Source organism: Anabas testudineus, chromosome 15 (assembly GCF_900324465.2).
Source record: "Anabas testudineus chromosome 15, fAnaTes1.2, whole genome shotgun sequence".
Lineage (NCBI taxonomy): Eukaryota > Metazoa > Chordata > Actinopteri > Anabantiformes > Anabantidae > Anabas > Anabas testudineus.
The window spans coordinates 18049294-18076716 of record NC_046624.1 but is presented as its reverse complement, the minus strand read 5'-3'; the positions used below and the strand labels follow the sequence as shown (position 1 = coordinate 18076716).

The 27423-nt window shown below is 39.9% G+C and overlaps 2 protein-coding genes across 2 annotated transcripts; both read left to right on the top strand.

The window, feature by feature from the left end:
• The first annotated feature begins 5218 nt into the window (after positions 1 to 5218).
• On the top strand, positions 5219 to 7341 carry LOC113158586 (homeobox protein Hox-D9b-like). Its single transcript, XM_026354594.1, has 2 exons — positions 5219 to 5909; positions 7097 to 7341. Exons 1-2 carry the CDS (start codon positions 5219 to 5221, stop codon positions 7339 to 7341), a joined length of 936 nt encoding a protein of 311 aa, XP_026210379.1.
• A 17114-nt stretch (positions 7342 to 24455) lies between these two features.
• Positions 24456 to 25891, top strand: LOC113158587 (homeobox protein Hox-D4b-like). Its single transcript, XM_026354595.1, has 2 exons — positions 24456 to 24894; positions 25497 to 25891. The coding sequence occupies exons 1-2, from the start codon at positions 24456 to 24458 to the stop codon at positions 25847 to 25849; spliced, it is 792 nt and encodes a 263-aa protein (XP_026210380.1). The 3' UTR covers positions 25850 to 25891.
• Positions 25892 to 27423: the final 1532 nt, after the last annotated feature.

Below are 27423 nucleotides of genomic sequence, written 5' to 3'. Positions count from 1 at the left end.
TATAACGACATCTGAACAGACTGTTAGCCACACAGCAACTTACTGCTTTGACTTAGACCTTGACATTCACCTTAAATGACAAATTTAAATTAACATTAAACAGTTCTACTATTATATTAGTAAAGTTTATGTTTTTTTTTATTTCACCGTTTCTCCAGCATGTTTGCGCGTGGACAGGAGGAAACGTGGTCCGTGCTCCAAGCAGCAGGCCAGAGAGCTGGAGAGTTTCTATCCAACACTTCCATCGACGAGGAGAGACGCACGCAGCTGTTCCGGGGTGTGTGCACGATGCAATATTGTCTTAATTAGGATTTCTTTAATGAAAGGTTTTCTATTAGCTTGTAAAATGATTATGCATGGCTGCAAGTTCAAACATGCAGAGGAGCTGTGCTCCAGTCAGGTTTAGATCAGGTTTGTACCAGGGGGACAAGAGTTATTCATCCTACAAACTTCTGACTGCAGCTCTGATGTTTGGTTCCATAGGAGCATGAAATATTAATATTGTGCTTTTTTCTGTTGGTTTTAATGTCAAAGCAAATTGCATGTTTTTGAATCTTTAAATAGAAAATATCTAAAAATATAAATTAATCTTACTGATATTATTAAGTGATGCTGAACAGATTAGATTATTAATTTATTAGCTCATTAACTGACAATGTTTGGTTGGTTATTTAATTATGTTTGAAGAAGCTAAATATTCTGTAGTTTCAGCTTCTCTCTAATAATTTTTTCTGTTTTATAACTATAACTAAATATTGAATATTGTTGGGATATGAGCAGCTGATTCATTGACCCCATTAACTCCTGTTCTTTAGAAAATAATTTGCAGATTCATTGATAAAGAATTTAATACTTAAAACCAACATTCATATAGTGTAGTTTGAATTTAAGGTGAATATTCCTCTTTATACTCCTCAAACTGAAACACTGGGTAGGTTTGGTGAAAGGATAATATTAATTACTGATAACAGACAACTTCAGGCTTTAAAGGTTCAGTGTCACGTCCTGACACACTCAAAGGAAGTCAAACCAGGAGCTCAGAAAATGTTGGTGATCGACATCATACAGTTAAAAGTCCTCTGAATATTCTGTCTCATATGTTGAAGCAAAAAGCGGAAGTATTTACATTTAACAGATGCTTTTGTTCAAAGCGACTTACAAGGTACAAGGCAGGATAAGTGTAAGGAGGTCTTTTCAAAGGACCCCTGTGGGATTTGAACGCCGCTCTGCAGCATGGAGGGCGGCGATGTTACCACCACACAATCCATATTTTGCACAAACCACTTTCCTGGTGCAGAATAACTGGGACTCATTGTGACTCCTTTCTCTTTCTGCATGCTCGTGATTTTAAGTTGAGCAGCACAGAGAAGTCATATTTCTACTTTCTTCTTTGCTGATGTAGACAGATGAAAATCTGGAGAACAGAAGAACGGAAGCGAAGAAACTGGACAGAAAGAGACTGAACCGTTCTGCTGGACGGGAGAGGGGAGAAGGACGTAAAAAACTGTCTTTGTCTTAGTGTTTTGTACAAACTGTGTAACTGACTGTGTAACAGTGCATATTCCAGTCATGATCTTTAGGTTCAGGCTCCATGTTCTTCTACTGTTCAAATACTCGGTGTTGCTCCTTTTGTTTGTTCACCAAGAAAACTGTGAATTCTCCTCTTGTCTTACTTGACTCCTCTCTCAAGTCATGTGAAGACATTAACCCTCTCTTTGCCACAAGCCTCAAGAAATTATGACATTCTTCTTTTTTTAAATAAATACTGGGGATTTTTGCCTCTTTGTGTATTTCCCCGGTTTTTATGATGTTGTGATGTTGAATGCACTGCTGACTATCTAATACTGTGCGATAGAGTGAACAGATAGGGCTCTGTCCGCTGGTCATGTGATGTTTCCTTTTTTAAAGAACATGTCAAGGTTAATAATTAATTCCATAAATTCTACATTTAAGCCATTTTAAGCAAACAAAGACAATGAATACTGATATTTGTGACATTTATCATTGGTACTGTTACACTTTAGTAAAGTGATTACTTAACTGTCGAATCCAATAACATAATCAATGGATCATTGTATGGAAGGAAATTTCTGCCAGTAGAACAAAAAATAAAGAAGATAAGTTTGTTATGATGAAAGAAAAGCAATTCTAAGTCTAAATTAATAGATAAAAAGTGAAATACCTTGACTTGCTAAGTCAAAAATAAGATTAAAAATAAAAAATGTCGACTATTTCTCTCATAATTTTTATAGTTTATAATTATTTATTCCTTTTTTTTCTGTGAAGTGTGTGATTTGACATTTTCCCTGCATTTATTGCAACAATTTGAATTTCAATATTTATTATAATTCAATATGTGATGGAATATAATGTATTTAAATGTATATATTATAATATATAACAGCCAACAAGTGTGCAATGTTTCATTTTAAGAAAATCTTGGAAGAACATTTCAGCCGTGGAAATACTGTGATTTTCTAGCTGTGAGTGCATTTTCATTTGTTTCAATAATAAAAATAAATAAATACAAGAAAAACTAAATATAACAAAACATTAGTCTGATTGTGAACTGTAAATACACAAATAAAGAATGACTATGCACAGGATGTTTTAAGGTAATAAAATGACCTGCAAAAAAAAAAGAGTATGAGGAGGCAAAATTAATCCTCTCACTAAATTATAAACAACTCAACGCACTAAAACGCAGGTGATTAACCTGCTAGTTACTCTGCTTATATTACAACACAAAACAGAAGCAAATAAGTAAAAGTAGAAAACAGTTTTGTGTTCGTCCTACTCTGGGGTCCCGACCCAGACTTTGAACAACACAGGGCCAGACAGCAGAAACACACAGTGAGTCCAAGGCTGCTAATGAACCTTGAACCAACCACAACACTCGGCATCGTCACAGCCACCATTTCCTCAACAACTCGGTGACTTTTATTGGGGCAATACAGACGGTCTGCTGTCACTCTGGCTTTTTCTCACACATTCACTCAGTCTGTGTGTGTGTGTGTGTATGTGTGTGTGTGTGTGTGTGTGTGTGTGTGTGTGTGTGTGTGTGTGTGTGTGTGTGTGTAAAAAGAAAAATAAGGAGTTGAAAGGAGAGATTGTGTTTAAGGCATTCAAACTAACAGCCCACTATAAAGTCAGCTAAACCTGCTGAGACCTTTTTAACCAACACAGACAAGTTTGTCACTGCTGAGTTTTATCATTTAAGTATCTTATAGAAATGAATACTGCAATAACTGTTACTGAATACTGCAATAACTGTTATATGTAGTAGAAAGTACAATAGGCCTGGTAGTAATAGAACCAGAAGCAGTATAGAAGTGGAAGAAGACGTAATGGGTTAATAGTTATAGTAGTAATAGTAACAACAGTTACAGTAAGTACCACATCAAAGACTTGACTTGACAAGCTGATGTTTTACTACATCCTCTCACATCTACACTAGTACACAAGTACAAACAGCACTGACTTGAATACTGTTCACAGTACACATTTAGAAGTATTTTTAAATGTCCTTATAGCTCATTATTCTACTCTGCGTCTATAAATACTGGACAACAACAGAAATAAGGTGTTGCCAGCTGCTTCATGTGTTTCTTCACTTTAGCGTTCAGTAAAACGACAATGTGCTGAATAAAAACACATTAAATTGTTCTGCATGCTGAGACAGGACTGACAGAATAAAGATCAAACTGTTTTTTAAGTTTCTGCTGGATCGTCTTACAAAACGGTTTGTCAGCTGTATTTTATTTGACTGCAGCCTCCAAAACTGATCTGAAATGATCAGTGGTAGAAGAAGGAGCCTTCAGTAAAAGTTAAATAAAAGTACTGGGAGTAGAATGTACTAATTTGAGTATTACAAGTACACGTTATACAGACAAATGCACTATACACTTGTTTTTCATTGAACACATATAATATTACTGCTTCTGTTTCCAAAGTACGTTGGATGTTGTCTTGATTTGTCTGTTTGATGAATTTATGGGGGAAATAAAGTTTTTATTGAATAATACTGATTGATTGAAGTAAGTGTTGCTGCTAAAAAATAAAAAGTACGATGTTTGTATTCGTAATATAGTGGAATAAAGTAAGAGAGCAGCTCGTTGTTGCTCCTCTGTGTGATACTTTTGGGAATCCCCCGCGCAGTCTTCAACTCAGCCGGACAGCAGGTGGCGCTGAGGGTGCACACGAAACGTGGATCGGTGTCTGTTTCCAGACTTAGAGGATCCACGGCTCCCTCCCTCCGTGCTGTCGTCTTTTCCAGACAGCGAAACACGCACATGAAGAGTGTGAAGAGAGAAAGTTGAAGCCGAAGATGTTCGTTCTTTATTTCAAACATTTCATAAGAAGTAACTGCAGCCTATGCACTGATGGTTAAAGTGAAGTAGAAACCATAACGACCAGAGTATTTATTTGATTTAAAATGTATTAACTCAGACAATACTTTAGTGTTAGTTTCTTTTACAATAAAAAATGTTTGGACCGTGACGCATCTTGAACTAGTGATCAAATTTAAAGTGTTAAACCGCTGCGTCTTTGCGCACAGAGCCGGTTGTGTTTTATTAGATGTTAGCAGCCTCAGTAAATAAAGGAATTAATAAATTAAGATAAATGTCATATTTAAAAAATCAGACGTACTTTGGAGTAAAGAAAAAGCTTCCAAACTTCCAAAGCGAGTTTCCGTCTAAACTTTCTACGACAGGGACAATATTTCCAGTGGCACACTGACAGGTGAACAGTGGAATCATCTTTACTGTCACAGTCTAACCAGGTGTATTTACTGATTACTAATTTAGTATTAAACAAGTGGTTTGACAGAAACTCAAGCAGTCTCACTCCCGACGCGCGCACACACTTCAAACAAGCTTGTAAACGTCTCACTGCTACTTTTTATTCCTCTTGTAAAAGTGTGGTTCAAGTCCACAGCTTAAAAAAACCCTCTGTGCTACATTCAGGCCCCTCTGGCAGCAGACTACAGGCCTACTATCACATTTCTGAGCACAAAAGAATGGTTTGATTTATCTCCTATGCTGGGTAAATACAGTCCAACCATGTGATCCACAGTGTAACCAATGGGGAGCGGAGAAGAAGGTACGGGCAGGAAAATTACTACCATTTTAGGGGAGGATGTAAGCCACTATACCAGCCCATCTAACGTTTTACATTCGCACTTAAGTGTATTTTTTATTGAAATAATAAAATAAACATGTCGCTAACGAATTATTATTCCATGATGGGGCTCCATTCCGAAGAGCCTTACGGTGCACATTTCATCCCGGGAGGCTTTCAGGGTTCGACGGCCGGCTGCGCAAAGCCATCCCGGGGAGCGGAGGAGGAGGAGGAGGGCACCCCCGGCTCTCACATTCCGGATTTTTCTAATTTCTCCACTAAACAAACGAGCTTAAATGGTTTTTCTCCTTGGACAAACACCTCCACGTCCTCTTCGTCCTCTTCCCCGCAGCTGCAGCCCGCCCCCGGTGCCTCCATCCCCGGACTTTTTCATCCACATCACCTTCTGAGCCACCACCATCCCTACTACGGCCCGCAGACCCACGCGGAGCACTTCGCATCCACGGCTGCTTCGGAGAGCAGGTTCGTGCGCTGTTGGGAGGGGGCGACGTCCACATCGGACACCGCTCTGTCTCAAGCCTCGGTGGGTTTTCCCGGGTGTCTCCCCGCTCAGGGGGACCTCTCTAATCCCAGTCCGAGGTATGAGGCGGTAAAACCCGAGAATTCACCGCCATCGCGCGAAAGCCCCGAAGACTCCAGCTTTACCAGCCCGACGGAGGTGGTCCTGGAACGGCTTGGGACCGTGGAAGACCTGGGGAGAAAGTCTGAGCCCAAGAAAGAGGACGAGGAGAAAACAACACAACAACAGCAGCAGCAGCGTGATCCAGGTACAGAGAGAAACACTCAGGAATGTTTATTAGTGTTTAAGAAGTGGCAACACACAGGTGTGTGTGTGTGTGTGTGTGTGTGTGTGTGAAGACGGAGAGAAAGTGGCCTGCGTGTGAGTGTGTGTGACTTTTATAGCCCTATAAATGTCTTGTAAACGGCAAAATATAAAACTTTATTGTCCATTAAAATAATTAAGGTGCTATTTATGTTATTTACCAATTTGTCACTCTGGGGACGACGCAGGTAGGTTTGTCTGCATCTCTGTGATCACATCAGTGCAGACTCACGCCTTTTGGTGTTTCCCCTGAAATAAATGCTCCTACTTTATTTTTCAAAAAGTCAATATAGCCAATATGTTGTATTATCAGTATTACAATATTTACATGAAGCACTGAGGAGCTTTTACTGTTCATAACCTGCATAAAATTTATTTAAAGATCACGCAACATGCCTCAAACGCGACTCTCTTTGTTGGCTTTTACTAAATATAACAAACACATATTTTAATAATACGAAATAACAATAATAATAAATGTATTCTGGACATTTTATATATGTTCTGCATATTTGCTACATTTATTTTTTCCTGATATTAAGTTAAAACTTCTATTATTTTTATAAAATAAAAAATTAAATTTGTTTCTGCAGAAACGTTCAATATAGTTTAAATAGCTGGGATTGATTGAAGACGTCTATTTAACATTCATCTTTCCAGTCTATCACGTAAATAATTCAAACACTGAAGCAAAGTGAGCAAAGGTGTCCTCTATATTGCAAAGTGACGTCAGTGTACATTATCAAATCAAAGTTAAATTATGATCACTTGTTCTCTTGCTGGATGGAGCTCTAACTGGAATTTCACAGCACGACTGCTTTACTTTTTTAAATTGGGCAATAAAACAGTCAAATCAGTTGAATGTTCATCCCTGACAGTATCAACACTTCTTTATTATTATATTCTTCTATTCAAAAAACTACAACGTGTGGAGCTCAGCGTTCAGCATGTGGAATTGTTTCTTTTTCTAATGAGCCAAACGTTGTGGGCTCATAAAGTTAGTTCCAGAGAATGTTTTCTTTGGCGCAGACACACACCAACATGCATGAAGTCTATTTACTTTCTGCAGGGTTGGTTGCTTTCTGTTTGGTTTAAGTAAAACGCTTTGCCACTCTGCTTCCTCTTGTGCAGAAAATCCATCAGCCAGTTGGATTCACGCCAAGTCAACCCGGAAGAAGAGGTGTCCCTACACCAAGCACCAGACCCTTGAGCTGGAGAAGGAGTTTCTATACAACATGTACCTGACCAGGGACCGACGCCTGGAGGTGGCAGGACTCTTAAATCTGACAGAGAGACAGGTCAAAATCTGGTTCCAGAACAGGCGGATGAAGATGAAGAAGCTGATGATCCGGGAGAGGAGGAGTATGAATGAATGATGGATTTTTTCCTAGAATAGGCGGTGGTGAGGTTACAGCTGAGAAAAGGAGACGCAGTGCTCCAACATCTTTAACATCAGCTGGCAACTGTGGACCTAACATGGCTGCCCTGGAAAACTGCAGTGGTGCAACTCTGCAGGGGAGACCAGGATGTGTTGCAACACACACACACACACACACACACACACACACGCACACAATTGATGACTTTTGACCTTTTCATGTTGCACGTTGGGTCTTTTAAACTCTGGTGCTGAATGTTTTTACACAGTCCAACAGTAACGTGGAGACGTTGGAGATAATAAGTAAACTGCTAACGCATACGGGGAGATCTGTAAAACGAATCCGAAACACACTCATCAAAAGACTTTGCTCATCTCAAAACACATCTGCTTTTGATAAGGTTGTATATCTCACACTTCCAAATCTGGAAACACCTGACACGTACTTCACATAAATTCTTGGAGCTTTCTGCCAAAATGCGAATGGTGTTTTGTGATTTAGTGCTAAAACTACCATCCTCATAAAATCTGATTTCAGTGTGCCAGCAAAATGAAACTGTACAACAAATAGGAATCCCAGGAGTGAAGGACCGAGCACCTGTTTGTTATGGCTTGGATACAGTCACTGAGCACTTATTTAAAAGTAAAATGAAACTACAAACGTGGAGAGAAGGGAAGACTTTTAGTGAAAACAAATGGAAATATAGATTTTTGGCTTCAATTCAAAGGTGAAATCTGATAAAATGTAGTTTTAGAAGACTGAAATTGGAAATAAAAATATATAATTGATTGTTATTTAACCTTAAAACTTACTGTAGCTGGATTTAATGTCTGTGCTACTATTCTGCAGCATCATGATTAATAATCCCATTATTCAAACATACTTTGCAAGTTACTGCGACCTTCATTTAAAACATATTTGAACACTTTGGTGCATAACTGACAATAATAAGTTATTGAAGATGGACATAATGCAGGTTACAACCCGTTGAAATATGTGTTACGTCCATCCACATCTTAGTGGCTGTTACACAGCTTGCGGCTGCATAGTCAGTGTGAGCGATGAACCCAGTAACCCATCATTTGTTCTGCATCTGCTGTGTGCGGCTGCAGCGATTAAATAATCTGTGTTTGTCCCAGTGTGTTTCAGATGTGTACAGCTGAGTCATGTTATCTCTGAGGCCTGTAGACTAATAATCATGTCAGTTTTACTGAGCGTTCAGTGAGACACGTGTCACAACCAAGCCTGGTCTCCCCTGAAACAGTATTGTTTTTAAACCTGTGCATGTACAGTAGCCTTATATTTGTTGTTATTGTTGTCGTTGCTGTTGTTGTCATTGTTGCTATGTATATATGTTGTTACTGTGAGTTTAATATGCAAATATGGTCACGCCTGTATTCTTCTACACACTCTCACACACCAGTCATGGCTAAGCTATGATGAGACAGCGGTATGATGGTTATTTTTTCTCTGTTACCTCCTGCAAGAATAAACAGCGACAGTTCACAAGCGTGCAGAAACACCACAGAACCTAATTTCATTGTAGAATGTAACGGATGATAACATCAGCTATTGTAGTGATATCGAAGTTATTTCAGTGTTTTTGTGTTTTTATGATGATGAGATGAGACGGAGACAACACATCAGCAGGCGTGTGCTGGAGTCGAGGCCTTCGTCTGCTCATTCAGTCTAAATATGCTGCTCGTGGTCATCTTTTGTTTTTTTTTTATCAAAATAAAATATAGATTACATCATTTATAAACTACTGTGTTGTTTTCTTTCTCTTTTTAGTCAGTTTGTACGAAGGACTCGTTTATTTTACACAATATCTTCATATTTCTCTCAGCATATAAGCCACAAGCAGGCAGTGATAATACAACCTGACTCCTGCAAACTGACTGCGATGCAGCCATTCCTGGAAAAGTTTAACTCGAGGCTCATGCCTAAAAAAAACGTGTTTCATTGTGAACCTCATCCGAGTCACACAGGAGACTCTTTCTGTCGTCTCTGAGGAACTGAATGAAACCATAAAACATCCAAAGGCCTGATGTTATCTTGTTAATAACAACCACAAAAACAGTCCGGTGCACTACGGGGCCACTTATTTCTGTAAACCACACACAGAGAATAACTGGACTAATTATTTTGCCCACTGATAATTATTTTAGCACATATGCTGCAGCATGTCACTCTTTCACTCCACGTGGCTCCTTTTCTACAGCCTATCAGCACATAGCCACAGTTTTGGGGACATTTTTTACACCCAGCTCCATTTTGCACCTTTTTTGTGCAGAATAACTCCAAAACACAGACTCTAGACTTTGCAGATTTTCATGTATGTTATGACCAAAATCTTTACAAAGCTTCAATACACAAAATACTACTAGTACTGCTCCCAGACCCCAACCAACAGATTCTACTACAACTATCACTCTACTTTATGAATGCAGAGGTATTTTTACAGATTTACATGTGCAGTAAAAAGAAAACACACCACAATGATAAACAATAGAAATACATTAAAATTAAATCCATTAAGCTGCTGACTCACATCTGATTCTACTTATTTGACAAAATAGTATTTTATAATGTAACTACTGGAATTTTTTTGCACAATACAGGAGTATTTTACAAAATTATTGTTGCCTTTTAGGGCAAACTCTATATTTTATTATTCAATCAGTGTCTTTTTTTTCATTTTGTTTGCAGCTGTACTGTTATTTAATTAGTAGTAATGTTAATGCAGTCGTACTTCTACACAAAATACTACCACTACTGCAGTAGCATTGCTGCTACTAAGAATAAATAATAATAAAACGCCTGTTCTCTACATTATTATGTTATAATCTAACAGGAATCTGTGCCGTGTGCCGCGTTTGCTGTTTTTTTATTGGATTATATGTTTTATTATGTTTATTTTTTTATGATTGTAGTATTCCAACGTCAAGGTGTCTCACTGCTCTCAGGTACGTAGCGTGAGTTTCAGTCCACAGAGAGACATTTCTGCCTCTTTGTTTTATCAAAGTCAGTGCAGCGCCTCGGAGCTTCCCTCATTTATTGCGGCCATATAATCCGCTCAGAGCTCATCCTACTGCAGGGTCATAAACCAACAGCATGCATTTGGAGAATAAACGTGACTTTCCCCCCACTCAAGACGCAGACACGCACACACACACGCACGGAGAGAGGTGCCATAAAGTAATTTAGCCCAGACAGTCATCGTGACTATATGGTTTTATTGGACACCCTTTCCTGCCTTGGAGCCTCAACTGTCCTTCTTAATGTTAAAGTCATTGTCTGCAGATGAGACCAGACAGCCTCAGTCACATTTCTACAGAGCAGGAGATTTAATCAGGCATGGAATTACCAAAACATCCTAGATCCTTAGTGCCACAGACCTTCAATCACATTGTTTGCTATAATGCCATTTCTTTTTTTTTCAGTTTTCTTCTTTTTGTTGCAGAAAATAAAAAAAATGACAAAGAATTTCAATTTCTACATAAAAACGTAGGCTGGTGTTTACGCAGTGTGTAGTATTTAAAGATGGTGAGTGAATCCTGATTTATAATAGTTTATCATTAATAAGAAAATAGAAGGAAGCATGCAAGAAAAATCTTAAATATATAAATAAATACGATGCACTGAAATGTGCAGCCGAAAGGCAAAAATGACAAACAGGACTAACAACAATTAAAAGCACTAACTAACAGATGCCATAAAATAAAATGAATAACAGCCGCATTAACAGTCAATTACAACAAAGGGAACAATTAGTGTGCTGCAGAAATTAAATAGGAAGAAAAGTAATGTTCAGATTATTGCTCCTGATTAAATGTTGATCCCGAATCCCGATTTCTGCAACAACACAGACGAGTGTACTAATAATACTGCATTATAACAACAAGTCAGGGTTAAATGCATCATGCAGATCGAGTTATAGTTTCCCATGCAGTGTTAGGATATTTTACCTGTAGTAATAAGAGTGAACCTGTACAGGCAAACACAGCGGGGAACTTAATAAATACCATGAAACCCATTTTACATCCACAATATTGTGCAGAATCCGGGTCCGAGTACATGTGTAGTGACTGACCTCCTCCGCTGGGTGGAGGTGTTGTCACACATGAGGAGGTGTCTGCACTCAGGTTCTATGGTTAATGGTCAGACTCTGGACTCTGGGCTCTAAGTTCAAATCTCAGACCGGCTTTTCCTCCAGTCTATAACACCAGAACCCGGTCCAGTTCTGCTCAGACGTGTTTCTCTACAGCTCTTTATTCGTTGAAGCAGATTAGAATTAAACATTTAACAGAGACAACCCCTGATAATGCACATGAAATCACTGGGATATACATGTTGATGTCATCTCTTCTGTTCACATCTAGATACCACAGTGCACAGTAAAACAGACAGAGCTGTTGTTGCAGCAGTCAGAGGGTGTTCGAGGCTATTTCCGCTTTGTGGCGCCCCTTCAAAATAAAGCCTTTAACCAAAACCTTCAGGTCTCTGCAGTTGACCTGTATTCTCTAAATCACAACCGTTAAGTCTATACAGATGGTGGAAGAAGCCTTGTTTTACAATAAAATAACATTGAATTAGTGAAGGTAGTTGCAAGTAAAGATTCTGCATTTAAAATCCATCTATACTTAGTAAAAGTACAAAAGTATTACCACAAATTAGTACACAAATTAGTACTAGTACGTGCAGAGTCCCACTGAGTGTCCTGAAAGGTGAATTTTTTAAAACGTGTGTGCAGTATATTTTGTGTGTGTAGGTTAAAGGTCACCACTAGATCAAAAATACACGTTTTCCAGAATTCAGGATCCCTCCTGACCTCGTGCAAATCCCAACAGAGTCTTTTTAGCCACGTAACTGAAAACACCTGTGGGTGTAGGCTTCACACACAGGACTTTAAACCCCCAGTAGGATAATGCACCATATTTCTTAGCTGAATTATGTGTAAAATTTGAAGTAACTGTTTGAGAAACAGAAAGATCACTCTGTGTTACATCTTATTCTCCAGGATTGTGTAATAACAGCCTGTTTCTATATTCAGCCATTTTATATTGAAGAAAGAGAAAAACGGAAGCTGCAAATATCACAGCAACACATGAAAAAAGCATGAAAAGGCTCCACGTGAAGAAGGAGAGTTAGAAAATACATGAACGTTAAAAAATACACAATTATTATATTCAAATGAATTTAAAATGTTATTAACTTTAAGTTGTATTAAGGTTTATTATTATTATTATTATTATTATTATTATTATAGAAAGCCAACACATTATTAAAATTCATATTATCATCATTAATTAGCTGCAGGCTGCAGCAGCGTGTCAGTCATGGAAAATTAACTAAGAGGGAATGAAAGTAGGTTTTATTCTGCAGCTTCTTCTAATAAAATAAAATAAAATAAAGATTCACTGCAGTCAGCTGAACTAGTTAAATGAAAGGTGGCTGTGATGCTTCTTCTTAAGCAAATAAAAATCCAGTGAAGAATAAAAACATCATCTCTACCAGAAGAAATTCATTTTAAGGTGTTTTTATTATCATTATAATATGTTCAAAACAACAAATAGAGTCGTTTTATGTAATAATGTCGCTGGAAAATATATAGGTGAATATATACATGTATCTTATAATATTAGTTAATCTATATATAAAATATTTATTTGACCAGAAGATGGTAATAAAAAAAAACTATTCCTTTTTAATAATATAAATTCAGTGTTTCTTCACATGATTTCATTGTGTATTTGTGTTTAACCTCTCTGTTCGTTTCACATTTTCTCTTTTATCTGCTGCTCTTTGCTCATTGTGTGTGTGTTTTCTTCCAGGTTTTGTTTTTTGCACTGTTTAATGTCGTAATGCGACATCATCTAATTAGTTCATGCAATAGAAAAATAACAGAAAACATAACTATAGCTTTAGTGTTAAAGTCCAAACACAACAGGAACAATTAGTTCGATGTGTTTTTATCCAGTAGTTCTCAAATCATTTGAGTTCAGTTTTCTAGAAGCTGGATTCTGATTCAATTTGAGGAATTAGAAGAATTGATTCTTATTTTACCATCAAACTGTTTTCTGTCTCCAACGAATGTATCAGACAAACAGTAAAAGACATTAATTTACTTTTTTAAAATTTCGACTCGACGATTTGTTTTCTGCAAAGTGGAAAAAAAAAATTATAATTCAGTTTATTTAGAAAATAAAATTAAAAACCACGGAAATACATGTTGTTAATGTTTAATGTTACTGTGTGTGTGTGTGTGTGTGTGTGTGTGTGTGTGTGTGTGTGTGTGTGTTGGCGTTTTCTCTTTCCGTCAGTGCAGCTGCCACAAATTCCCATTTCTGTGTGCACCATTCACTCGCTCACGCACACGCACACGCACACGCACACGCTGGTCATAAAACCGGTTTACGAGCCGGTGCAGGCCGCCATTGGTCCTACACGGTCATGTGTGCGCGTGCACTGTGGCCTCACCCCGCGCGCTCTCGGTGGCACAGAGCTGGTCCTCGTTCCGCGCGCCTCCACAGACGGTAAACACCGTTTATTTCTCTGAAACGTTTCCTCTAAAATCTCAGTTCGTGTCACTGATGTTGATTTTTCAGTTGATTTATTCGTTTGGTTTCAGGATAAACTCGACTCAGTTTCACACATCAGACTTGAAATAAGGTTCAGAGTCAGTTAAAAGATGCGTGCGTGTGTTTTTCTCCTCCTGCGCAGACGGTTCTAGTTGATTGAACAATTTCTACTGACTAGATTTTTTCGTTTATTTCTTCTTGTTTAATCCGTTTTCTGGTTTGTTCTCAGGGTTCTGCAGAGGAACACGGAGCCCAGCAGACTGCTCACATCAGGTACCAACACACACACACACACACACACACACACACACACACACACACACACACACACACACACATCATTACAGACTCTGTTAGATGCATGTGTAGATTTAATTTCAGGTTTTTTTCTGCAGAACATCTGAATTTAGAATTTCATTCAGACTGTGGTGTGTGTGTGTGTGTGTGTGTGTGTGTGTGTGTGTGTGTGTGCACACTGGAACCAGCACAAGCGAAGGTTCAGAAATTCTTCTTTATGTACATTTGAATACACGTTAGATCTCGTCTCTCTCACATTTTAAGAGGTCTCCTGTTCGATTACTGCATCTTAAATCTTAACATGGTTCATTTTGCAGAACAAGGCAGATGCAGAGTTTCAGGCCGAATGCAGCTCGAACTCTGAGCTCTGTCTCCATTCAGGCGTCGTGCATCTCTGTGTATGAATAATATTGTTCCGTGTAGTGAAATACAAACATTCATTGAGGAAATATTAAAAAAATCATAGTTTGAGAATGTTAGATGGATGATATGAGGGCTGGTTTTCAGCTGTGAGCCTTTACAAGTCTCTACTGTGGTCAGACACAGTCTATCTTAGGTCAGATGTACGATACAAGATGCTCATTTGAATTTATCATAGACACACGTGAAGCTAAAAAACAGATGGTTCCTTTAATGTAACGTGGATCCTCTAAATGGTTAAATCCACACATGATTTCCTAAAATCACTGGCCTACACAAAGAACCAGAAACGGATTTTCTAGTTCCTCCTCCATAAAACGCACTTGGACAGATGGACAGAATCCTTTTCTCAATGGGTTTTTTGTCAATGACATTCTTTTTTACGAGGGCAGCCTGAGTGCCAGAGGGACAAAGACACTGAAAGACGGTGTATTCCCCCTTTTTGAGTTTTATTTATTTATTTTTTTCTAAGGGCAGCAGGAGGAGTGTGAGAGATAGAGAGAAACAAAGACAGTATTTCAGTCGAGCTCAGGTGGCACTTAGTATTTACAACCTACTGCAATGCGGCAGCGAATCTGTGTGTGTGTGTGTGTTTATGTGTCAGTGTGTGTGTGTGAGAGAGAGAAAGGAACAAAGAGAAAAAAGGGAGACGGTGAAGACAGTGACGCAGAGAACGACACAAACGTTAAACCCTAAAACATGCAGACGGAAAGAAAGGCTTCAAGCCACAGTTATTGCTTGTGTCCTCTAAACATGCACATTTGTGTCTCTGCAGGACGGTGCAGAGACTTTAGATTCAGCTGGACATTCACAAAGAAGACGGCCACATGCAGGTTTGTCTGAGCCTGATTTCACTGTTTAGTATCAGATGCTGCACTGAACAAACCTCAGTTGACTAGAAAAACAAGCCCAGTAGCATTTGTAGGAGCTGTGGAACTGAGATTAGAAGTGCTCTCACAGTGTCTTTGTGTCACTGCTTGATGCAGATGTTTCACATTTTAGGACCAGTCTTCTACATGTGATTGATAATGTGCTTAACGTGTTTATTATTTACTTTACTTTTCAGGATTCACTCAGCTTTAGTGGTGTGAAGTGAAGAACCTGGCCATCGTCATCGCATACAGGTAAATAAAACTGTTTTAATAGTCACAGAAGGTGAACTGGTGTCAGATTTAAACAACAAGATGTGACACACGGTGGCATTTTTGATTTTCTGGCTTTGAATGGCTTTATTTAAATAGATAATGGACATGGATCTTAGTTTATGACCAGAGTGCTATTGATTTGAGGAGCCACCAGGGGGTAGTAACAGCCAGGACATAGGTGATCCACACTCTGCAGATGCTACTGGAAAGATTTAAAGATAAAAAAAAGCAAATTCTCCCATGAGAGCTGCACAGTTCTCGAACATTTAACTATTTAAATCGCGTTATAATGATTTAAATGTTTTATTTCCTTTTATATCTGCATTATTGACTCTGCTGTGCATGATAATACACAACACAGATTAATATCACCTCCGTCTCAAATACTGCTGCACCGATGCTGCAGCAGACTACACCACTGCATCCGCGGTGGAGTCTCTTTTGAACACTAGATGGCGCTACAGGCTCAAATATATTTCAAACAGCTTCAGTGTTCAGATTCCAGCTCCATTTTCATCAGTTCAGGTTTAGGTAACGACACCATCTCCCCCTCTCGCCCCATCGAGTTCTTTCAGCTTGGAGGTCATGGGAATCCTTTTCTCCCAGTTACCTTGAATGCACCTCGAACCCAGCCGTCCCGGGACCTTTTTGTCTCATTTTTGTGACTTTTATGTTTCAGCAGCTAGGAGGCATTATTAAGCCAAGTCAGAGCGCTATAAATCACGGATTCAAGTGGGCTGTGGTTTAAAAACGGCGGCGACGCGCTGCAGTTGTTCAGTACTTAACATCTGAAATAGAAAAGAATGAGTCAAAGCTCGACAAAGGACGCAGAAAGAAAAGAAAATGTTATTTCAAATGATAAAAATTTAAGTAAAGCGCGTCTTAGGTGATTTCTCCTGTTTGATTACGCACTTGGATTAAGTTAAATACGAATCGTTGTAAATAATAGAATTCATGTCTGTTACGAAATTAACCAGTGATTTCAAGTATGAGTATTTTAACATGGTGCAATGTATTGTTTTGACACTTGAATGCATCCACAGAGCTGCTAAAGCAAGCAAAGCCGCGTTCAGTTTGACACGCACACACAGACACACACACAGACCCACAGTCTGTTTTCACAGAGCCCCTTTATGGTTTTATTGCTCCCCATTTACGGAAATCAAAGCAGGAAACAAATGCTCCAAACAGCATTCCAGAAACATCCGGAAAAATGCAAACAGCTTTCAGTCTCCGCTTGTTTAGGAGGAAAGGACTGCAGTGAAAAACACACGGGGGTCTGCGCAGGGCGACAGCCTGCGGACTCCCTGTTTTACGCACATGATGTATCATTTTTACGCACGACTTTGCGCAACAGAACATTGATTGAAGAAGAATAATTTGATTAAAACACCGGAAACACAACGAAATAGAGCTTTTTATTTAGGTGTCTTCAAAAATAGAAATAATTAAAATACAAACATGGGTTCAATAAGATCGAAAAGGGAAAAATAGGAACCACTCAACTCCCTCTATTCGAGTGAAATGCACACAAGCAGCACAACCCCCCCAGAGATTAAAGGGTTTCTTCTTTGGCGCCATTATCGAATAAAGTGGCTCTTGGTGCAGGGTCTAATAATTTATGAACCCGCGTGGGAACAGAGGAAAAAAAACTGAACACGTGACGGTAATAAAGTGTGTTTTATTGCCGGCGGTTTGACAAGCCCCAAAATATAACTCAGAGAGAATAGCCGACAGGCGGCCAGATGGGATTGGTAGCCGATATTTGTTGGAAATCAACAGAATGCGCTTTGTGTCGCCGACAGAAACGACGGAGACGGTTCCGATAATCGGCTCCGATCCGCTCCCGACGGGACTTTACTGCATCGGTTTAACGCGAGATCACAACACAACAAGTAAGTGTGTCGTTTTCATTTTTGGCACAGATATGAAGTTATGACTGTAAGGGGAGGGGGGCGGACAGAGGAACAGTGCTGGGGGGGAGTGTTCCCTGAAGTAAAGCGCTGGTCCGGGGACCCCTCCAAGGGCCCTCGGTGAAGGGAGTGAGAGGGTCCAGAGATCCACCTGTAGTTCAAATATGTATAATCGAATTATCTCGTTCAAGTTCTCTCGGACATTTCAGAGCTTGTTCCAGTGAAACTGAAGCCGAGTTTCAGGGGTTCAGAACAGCCACCGGCTGCTGGATGTTTTCTGTTGTTGGTTTTTTTTAGTTTTGAGCTAAAATCACGTTTAAAAATAATTAGGAAAAATGCAAAACTCGCCCTGGGTAAATAATTATTAAATCATTTTAGTTTCAATTTAAGATGTTAAAAATAACTGAGCTTCAAATTGTAATAAATTAAAAATTAAAACGCGCTGTTCAAACTAAAAAACGTTCAAGAGTTTCCCAGACTGTTCCCTATTAAATCTCTTCAGCTGCTGTTTGCACTCATTCAGTAAAATACAGACTGGGCTGATACCAAATTAAATCTTACGGTTTTCTTAAGATACTAGAGGTCTGTGTTTTCACATATTTCGTAGGAAGTCCGTAACGTGAAACTGTGTGTGTGTGTGTGTGTGTGTGTGTGTGTGTGTGTGTGGGTGTGTGCACGATTTCCGCAGCATGTGTGTTCCTCAGATACAGTAGCACACTTCCAAACGGCCAAACCTTATTCCACATGTGGAGGATTATCAGGCTTATGCAGAAGGATTTGACATTATCCTCTCCTCTGTAGGCGTCGGTGTGTTACAACAATAATAATAATAATAATAATAATAATAATAATAATAATGAACTACACTCGTGGATCTGTAAACACACTTTGACTCGGACTGAACAGGAGTTCTGTCTCGCTCCTCTGCGTCCTGCGAACAGTCATCACTATGGAGCGTTTGTCGAGCAGAAACACAAAGAAAAAATGGCGATGAACATTTCAACAAATATTTTTTAAGGCTGTAGCATCGTGGTGCAGAGACTTTAAACATCGCTTGGTGCAAAATAGACTTCGTGTTCTCAAACATATATTGACCATCACAAAAACGAATTGTGTTTTGCATCTGTACAGAGGCTCGTTTTATTTTATAATTTACGATGGCATAAAGGCAGTCTGTTGTGGTCACTTAATAATTTAATAATAATAATTATAGTAAAAATAATAATAAATATGAGGCTTATTCATGACAACATGCAACCTGTGTTGATCACAATGCATTACTTTAATTAATTAAATTTAATGATTAGCATAGAATTTTGTAAAATAAGATACTTAATTATATAGAATAATTTTAAAAAATATACTATTTTAATTGTATTAATTCTGTATGTTTTAGTAAATAATATATTTTGAGGTTTTGTGATTTGTTAGATTTCTTTTTAATATAAGAGTCTGTTATTGAATTAATTAAATATAATCACATTAGACCAACAAGCTGCAGTCTTAAATAAAACCCACTTATTTACAGTCAGAATTTGCTTTAACGTTTTCGCACCGGTCAGTGTTACAGTCCGAGACGGTGCATGCGGGTTCCCATGCAGGGCTAGAGGTCGCAGTTAATGTCTAAACCGGGTTAAAGCTGCTCTCAGCTCGGCTTTGACCCGGCAGAAGGCCGGGGGCGGAGGGGTGAGCCGGCGGTCAGCCTGTCTAAGATGAAAAAGTGAAACGACCCCAGAAAGAAAAGACACTTCTGAATGGCTTTATATCACGAAGCCAACTCGGGATGAGAGGAGAATTTATTCCACAGTAACGGCAATAAGTTGTTTATATAGGGGCTGTGGCTCTGGGCTGCAGAGGCCAGTGCTGAATTTGGAGCTGGACATCGTGTCTGCGCGCAAAAATTCAAAAAGAACAAATAAAGTAAAGAAATGAGAGCATCCAGGCAGAACAGGCAGAACATGGGGAACATGGAGAACATGGATCTCTACAACCAGGTACAGAGGAGGGGGTGGCCTGCGCGCTGATACTATAACCAATAATTGAAAATGGATATGAGGGGTTGATTAAACAGGAACATCGAGGGATCGTGAAGGACGCGTTAGAAAATGAAATCAATGCACTTTATGTCTATAATGAGCACAGGCCTCATTTTCTCACAGTTAACCCTTTGATTGCGCACTAGCGTTTGCTTTTGCACAACAATAATCCACAGGGAGAGAGGGAGAGAGGGAGAACCCAGTGGAACAATGGCCCCGCGACTCCCGCAGGCCGCGTGAACTCTGGATGGTCCCCAGCTCGGGCCCCTGCGTGGCCCTGTCCAGCGCAAGGACTAATGAAACGGTGAACCAGCGGTCAACGATTCTGATTGACCCTCTGGCGACCTGACGGCAGCTAGGCTACATTCTTAAAGAAGAATGCTCTTTCAAACACCGAAACATCACTCCGTTGTTGCTGTGGCCTCTAAAAGGACTCCACCACAGTTCAGAGCTGGGGAACCCCATTGAAAAGGTGTAAGCTAATGACTCCAGCTCCAAACGTCTTTTTAGCAGAAGAACTTCAGCTGGAATAATTGTGAAAAATGAAATTTTTAGGTCAAAGTCCTTTCTCCTGCAGGCGTGGATTAATCGTCCTCACTGAATTGATTTCTGACCATTAGGCTGCTCTGAAACGCTGCAGTTTCATTTTTCAACCAAATCAATCTGAACTGTTAAGAATCAATAGATTTCCGCACTGTTTAATGTGAAACCAATCTTGCTTCACATAAAGTTTAGCTTTGCTTCTCACCCCATGCAACCCAGTCTTTTTGCTTTAGCAACAAATGGTTCAGAGCAGAGTTTTCACCAACCACTCACTCAAGTGGACATGGGAATTTAGTAAACGTAAACAGCAAAAATGACTGTCTGCCAGAGCACAAAAAATTGCCCAAGGCAATAATGGGAAACAGAAAATCTCTATGGCGTCCTGAGCAGAATTTACAGTAAATAGCTGACACTTGTGAATAGGTCGCAATTAAATGTGATTAATATTTTTACTGTGCACAAATAAAGACATGATCAGGATAATGATGCCGTCAGAACAGCATGTGCAGTGATAAAAATCACAATAATGCTGCTTACGACACCCCAGCGTACGTGCTGATGGTGAAACTCACTTTGTCTACATTAGTTGAAATCTTTGGAAACAGTCTGTGTTGCTTTCACTCTGCACAGATACTGTGGATGGATCATAAATGCACTGAAGCAGCGTCTGAATGAGAAGCGTAGAGTTGGCTTCAGGGTTAAAGCCTTTGAACCACTGTGATCTTGAGCCTGAGGCCCAGGCCAAGTTCAGAAATCACCATTAGCTGCCATTCACATGCTGGTCACGTTTGCCCTGTGGCTGGTAGCTTGTTTACCAGCAACTTTGGCGGGTGACCAACAGTGATTTGGCAGACTTATTTTAGCCACAAAGCCGGTGAGAAAATGGATTTACCAACTGCTGCGGCCTGTACGATACAAGATGTGATCAAATGCTCAAAATTAATGACGTTTGTTATTTGAGAACCTGTTCATTACAGTAATTCACCTGTAAAAATACAACAGTTGAGCTTTAACTGAGTGTGGTGTTCTGACTGCATGACACTGTCAGAAAGATATTAAATCAACTGTATGTTTATTGTTGAGACAGTAGTTTACAACTGGACTGCATTATGTTGACACCCAAGACATTTACAAACACGAGTGTGAAAGAACACCAGAAACACATTTCAAGATAATGGAGTCCAGTACAAAACCAGATTTGAAACCAATAATACTCATAGTAGTGAATAAACACCTTCCAGTTATTCACTGGGTTACATTTGATTAAAGAGAATACTTGATAGAGTGTTTGGCTACTATCAAGGTCGCTCGAGAGAGTGCTGAATGATGCTTTATCACAAAGTTCAAAGTATTTTTGACATGTTGTTGAAGTCAAATTCACTCAAAAGGCAACAGCCGCTGTTTCACGTCTCTTATCCTCTGGCGCAGTTGCTGCTGATGTTCCAGAAGAGCGAGTAACTGCTGCTATTTTCTTTTCCCACTATGTTGCAGGACAGATTTAATGCAGGTTTTCCAGTTCAGCATCCATTTTGTCCACAGCGCACTGTTAAGGTCTTCTAGATCGCTTGCTTACAGTAATTACACATATGGATCAAAATTAACGTGCTACGCCCATAATGACTTATTGATGTCAAAAAGCTGCACGCTACAGCACCATTAATGGTTTCAATTAATTATACAACGACACTGATACATCACACGTTGAACAACAACACCACGCACGCGTTACAGCTGCTGTAATTACTGCTACAGTAGGTGGAGGGTTGGTAGATACGATGTCTACAGAGTAAGAACATATCGAGAACAAAACAAAGTCGTCAGCAGTCAGCGGGGAAGTGAAGCTTTGCCTATATATACCCTGTAGAACCGAATGTGTGTGGAGCTGCCTCAGTCACAGATTGGGTTCTAGGGGAGTCTATGGGCGATGACTAACCATCTGTCAAAATCCACAGTGGAGAAGGAAAAACTGATGAGTGTTTACGCTGCACTCACTTTGCCAAAGGTACACGTTCTTCTTCTGTTGCCTGTTTTAGAGGCAGTTAGGCGACGAGGACCTCAAGTCATCATGTCAATCGTTTGCTGTTTGTGTCCAAACACCTGATGGAGCAGGATGGTTTGCATACGCAGTACACGATGTGATTACGCTGCAGTATCTCACCGAGTTAAGGTCCGTTCAGTTAGAAATAAAAAGAGTTACACAAAAAGGTGCAGCAGCCTTATCTGGATACAGATGTGCAGGCAAACCTGATGTTATGATTTTTAACCACTCACTCTCATGTCTCGCTGTGAAACCACTTCTACAGTCACTTTAAAAGGGTGAAGCTGCTGGTTTTCCATTTGTGCACAGTGACTGAAACGACAGCTTTAAATACAATATGAACAATAATAATTGGCTGAAATCTTCCTGTGGGGCAACTGAAGTGAATGAAAATGTTGCTTTCTAGTAAAAAGCAGCAGAATGACACAGAGTGGTGCATATTATTTTATAATTGGATTATAATGATCTCACCTTAACCTCTAATAATATGTCACAATATTTTGGCGATTGTGTTTTGTATTGCTGATGTAAGTGCAAGAGAATAAACATAGAAAGTGTAATTAAATAGTTCAAAACTTGATTTAACTGTAGAACTTGAGTAAATCCTCTCCACCCGTGGGTGTGGGTGCCTTGTTTTCCTCTACAGAACAGTTTTTGCTTGTTTATCATGTTGGCAACTTTACCTGTGAAGGCAGAAAATAAAAATAAAATGTCCAAAGTGACACAAAAAAGTGAAGTTGAAGCCTTTTAGTACCTGTGATGATAAGATAAGACAGATTAAGCTCATATAATTCCCGGTTGTAGCCATGCCAAACTCCTCAACCTGATTACAGCCTCCATGGAGCTCCATCATTTCTCCAGCCAAGCGCAGACATTTTCTCGTCTGCTCTTTATTGCAGCATTGTTACAGGCTGTATTACGCACAGATAATGGCACAAGACAGGAGTTATTAAGAGGTTTTGGCCTGAGCATCAGAACATCAGCTTGTTTTTAAAGTGCAACTGCAGCCAATGAGAAATCCGTCTGAGGTCCTAAAGGACATAACGCTGATTTATTGTCTCTTCTTTGGTGCAAAGATGATTTTTTTCGTGCTTGGCATTTGTAATTTAGCAAGTTTGACAGAAACGAGAAAGATAACATATTCACGCATGCGTGCTCCAGTCATTATATGGCTATTCTTCGTGTGAGGGCTTAAGTTTAACATATTCTCACTTATCTCTTTGACTTTTTTCGATTTTGCATCCAGCATAATTCACTTTCATTTCTTTTTACTCCTGTCGCATTTTTCTCTCGTTCAGCATCATTTTTTTTCAGGCAACGCATTTTTACCTCCTTTAAAAAGCCGAGTTGGTGAACGGGACACCTCAGGCTGACCTCAGCCTAACAAAGCCAACTACTAGTCACTGTCTGGGAACCTTTTATCCCATTCTTTTATTGGAGACCTTTCTGACCGGTCACGTTTTGTTGTCTCTCCTTTGACTCGCCACAAGGCCAAATATGGCCCCACCGTCCCCCAATATGGGCGAGATTAATTTTTCAGCTCTGGCCATCTGTGTGGGGGTAAGAGTCGGTCAGCTAAAAGTCATAAATCTACAGTCCGTGCTGCCATTTCAATAGGTGCTGTGCGCAAGAGGGGGTGGGGAGTGGACCGATGAGGAGACAAGAAGAGATGGATAGATGGATCATTGGATAGATAGATGGATAAATGGATAAGTAGATGAATATATGGAAAGATAGATGGATAGATAGATAGATAGATAGATAGATAGATAGATAGATAGATAGATAGATAGATAGATAGATGAACAGACAGATAGATCCACATGACAGCGGCCTCTTTGGACTCTTGTCTTATTTCTAACGTCCACAAACATCTATTCTTAACTATTTCCCCTCGTTACCAAATCCTCATTAGCCTTATAATGAACATTTTTCCCTCAAATTATCCCATTACGTCTGACATAAACAAAACAACGTGCCGCCTCCCATTGGCTACCCGCAGGGTCACGTGTCCCGCGCGGCCGTCCGTCTATTTGACAGCCGCAGGATGGCTTGATGCCAGAGGGGGAAAAAGAGACAGAGAGAGGGGAGAGAAAGAAAAATTAGTATTCTCCTACCAGCCTCGCTATAAATCAATCATGGAATCCTACGTGGTGAGCTGTAAATATGCTGAGCCGCAGTTCCCGCCTTGTGAAGAAGATTACAGTAATTTTAGTGACCAAGGGGGGTATTACAACAACCCTCAGGACAGTGGCAGTTATGGAGGGGGCTATCAGCAGCCCATGCAACCCCATGCGTCTCCATACACACCACAACAAACCTGCTATCCACACTCTCTGCAGGGCCATCGCCAGGAAGATGGAGAGGAGCACTCGCAGCACCAAGGTGAGCCGTTCCCCGGCTACAGAGAGACAGACGGACACACGAAGGACAGATTCCCCGTGGGTGACCTGCAGTGCCAAGCATGGATGACCTGTGCAAAGCCCGCTCAGGTGCAGAGGAAAACGGCCTGCCAGGGCAAAGACAAGCCGCCCATTGTTGTCTACCCGTGGATGAAGAAAGTGCACGTCGCTCATGGTAAGATTTACATCTTTGTCTCTCTCCATGTTACGTCTCCATCACTCCAGTTTGTCCAGGTCTGATCTTTTGGATTTGTAGCTCCCGTGCTCGCATTTCTTTCTTTCTTTCTTTCTTTCTTTCTTTCTTTCTTTCTTTCTTTCTTTCTTCTCTTCTTGGTGTTTTCTCCATTGATGGACACCGTTTTTTTGTTGTTGAGTTATTTATGATCTCAGTGAGAGTCAGGGAGAATTACAGCCCCTATAAAGTTTTATGGCCCTGTCACAGTGTGTGTCTGTGCGTGTGTGTGTGTGTGCGTGCACGACATTGTATTGTAGCTCCTGTGCAACGCTGTGCATGTTAAAGTAAAAGCTCTTTCTTTTCCCAGTGAACCACAATTGAAGATTAACACTAAAAACACCACATGGTATTGACCACAGCAGCGTTTAAACACGATTTAAAGACGCAGGAACATTTGATTTTATTTTTGCTCAGTCTATTTAAACCACTGTTACAACATCACGGGCTGCTGTTATTTTTAATTAGAATATAATAAAATGTGTAGAATAAAATAAATAAAACACATTCTAATTATCTTTCCATTTCCTTATTCTTCTTTTTAGTTAATCCAAACCACGTGGGACCGGAACCCAAGCGGTTGCGGACGGCCTACACGCGCCAGCAGGTTCTGGAGCTGGAGAAGGAGTTCCACTTCAGCCGGTACCTCACGCGCCGCCGCCGCGTGGAGGTGGCCCACGCGCTCTGCCTGTCCGAGCGGCAGGTAAAGGTGTGGTTCCAGAACCGGCGCATGCGCTGGAAGAAAGACAACAAGCTCCCGAACACCAAAGGACGGAGCAAAAACAAGAAGGCGACGGACAACAACAACAACAACAGCAACAGCAACAGCAACAGCAACAACAACAGCAACAGCAACAGCAGCGACAGCAGCAACGTGAAGGCGGTGATATCGGTGTGAAGAGGCGACAGCAGCAGCAGCAGCAGCAGCAGCAGCAGCAGCAGCAGCAGCAGCAGCAGCAGCAGCAGCCATGTCCGCGCCTTCACTCCCAGAACTGATGCCACCGCTGAAACTTTTCTAAACTGCTTCCACAGTTTCCATTTACAGGCTTTAAAACGCGTTCACGTCTTTGAATTGCTTTCAAATGTTTATGTTGTATATATAGAGGTCGCATCCGAGTTGAGTCTGATATTTAATTCACTTGAGTCACACATTTAGGGCTGCAATGATTTCTCTTCTCAATGAATTTTTTTAGTGCAAAAACGAGAAGAAATAGTGGAAAGTGTCTCTCAGTTTCTCAGATGGGTCCATTAGGAGGTCTTTCAATTGTAGTTGTGTCCAACCAACAGTCCAAACTCCAAAGATGGTTTATTTTTCTGCAGATGCAGATTATTGTGTTAATTTTTTATGTTATGGATCAGTCTGAAAATGTTGCAGCTCTAATTACATTTAGGCAAAACTCAGAGCTGCTGATGTTCTTCATCTCCTCGGAAATTGTTTCATGCTCACACATCTGATATCAAAGGCGCGGTGGTTGAAGAGGTGAACGAGGCGAGATTGTGTGTTTTGGAGAAAACAGGGTTTTATTTCTACAGGGTAAACAAAAAAAAAAAAAAACAGGGTTTTATAAAAGAAGAAATCGACTAATTTATGAATATGCACAGTACCAAAATGTCGTTTCCACAAACTGGCGCTTAAAGGGGGGAAACAATAAACACCAAATTGCTCGGCTGACCTGCAGAATGGTTGGACAACTAATAATTTAGCTTTTATCTTGTACACAGTGCAGCACCCCAAACCAGGATTTGTAGCCATATCGTGCAGTTTTTTTAAATCCCCAAACAAGGAAATAAAACTTCCCACAGAGAAACGAACACCCGAATTAGATGTAAAGGTTTTAAATGCACCACACTGACTCTTGAAGTCCGACAAATTTTCTCAGGGTTACAGGGTTTTCACTAAAAATAACCGAAACGTTTGTTGTTGACTCGGCACCGAGAGGTTTAAAATGATTCTTTCCTAATTAGCAAAAAGGTGCATTTTTAAATCCGTTTTGTCTTTGCTGTCCAGTTTAATATGCTATTGATGTGTATTATAGCCTACGCCAGTACTTATTTGTATTTGTATCATTTAGAAGCATATTTTATTCTTTGTAGCAGGCTTCTTCTGTTCTTTTGTACGTCTAAGAATTTTATATGTTGAAATGTTTTTAATAAAATACTTAGATGATAACAATAAAAAAAATTTCAAATGGCAGGAGAGCAACTTTTCCTCTTTTCACACACACACACACACACACACACACACACACACACACACACACACACACACACACACACACACACACACAATAATAAGCGAAGAGAGATGACGTTTTGCGTGTTGGAGATGGCTGATGAGCGAAGACCAACGGAAATGACGCAAGATTGCGTTGGTTTATGAATGAAAGACAAATTCATATTTACATTTTGGAGTCAAACTGATAAATAATAATGTATCACAGCGTATCCCACACGGGCTACATCACAATCCAT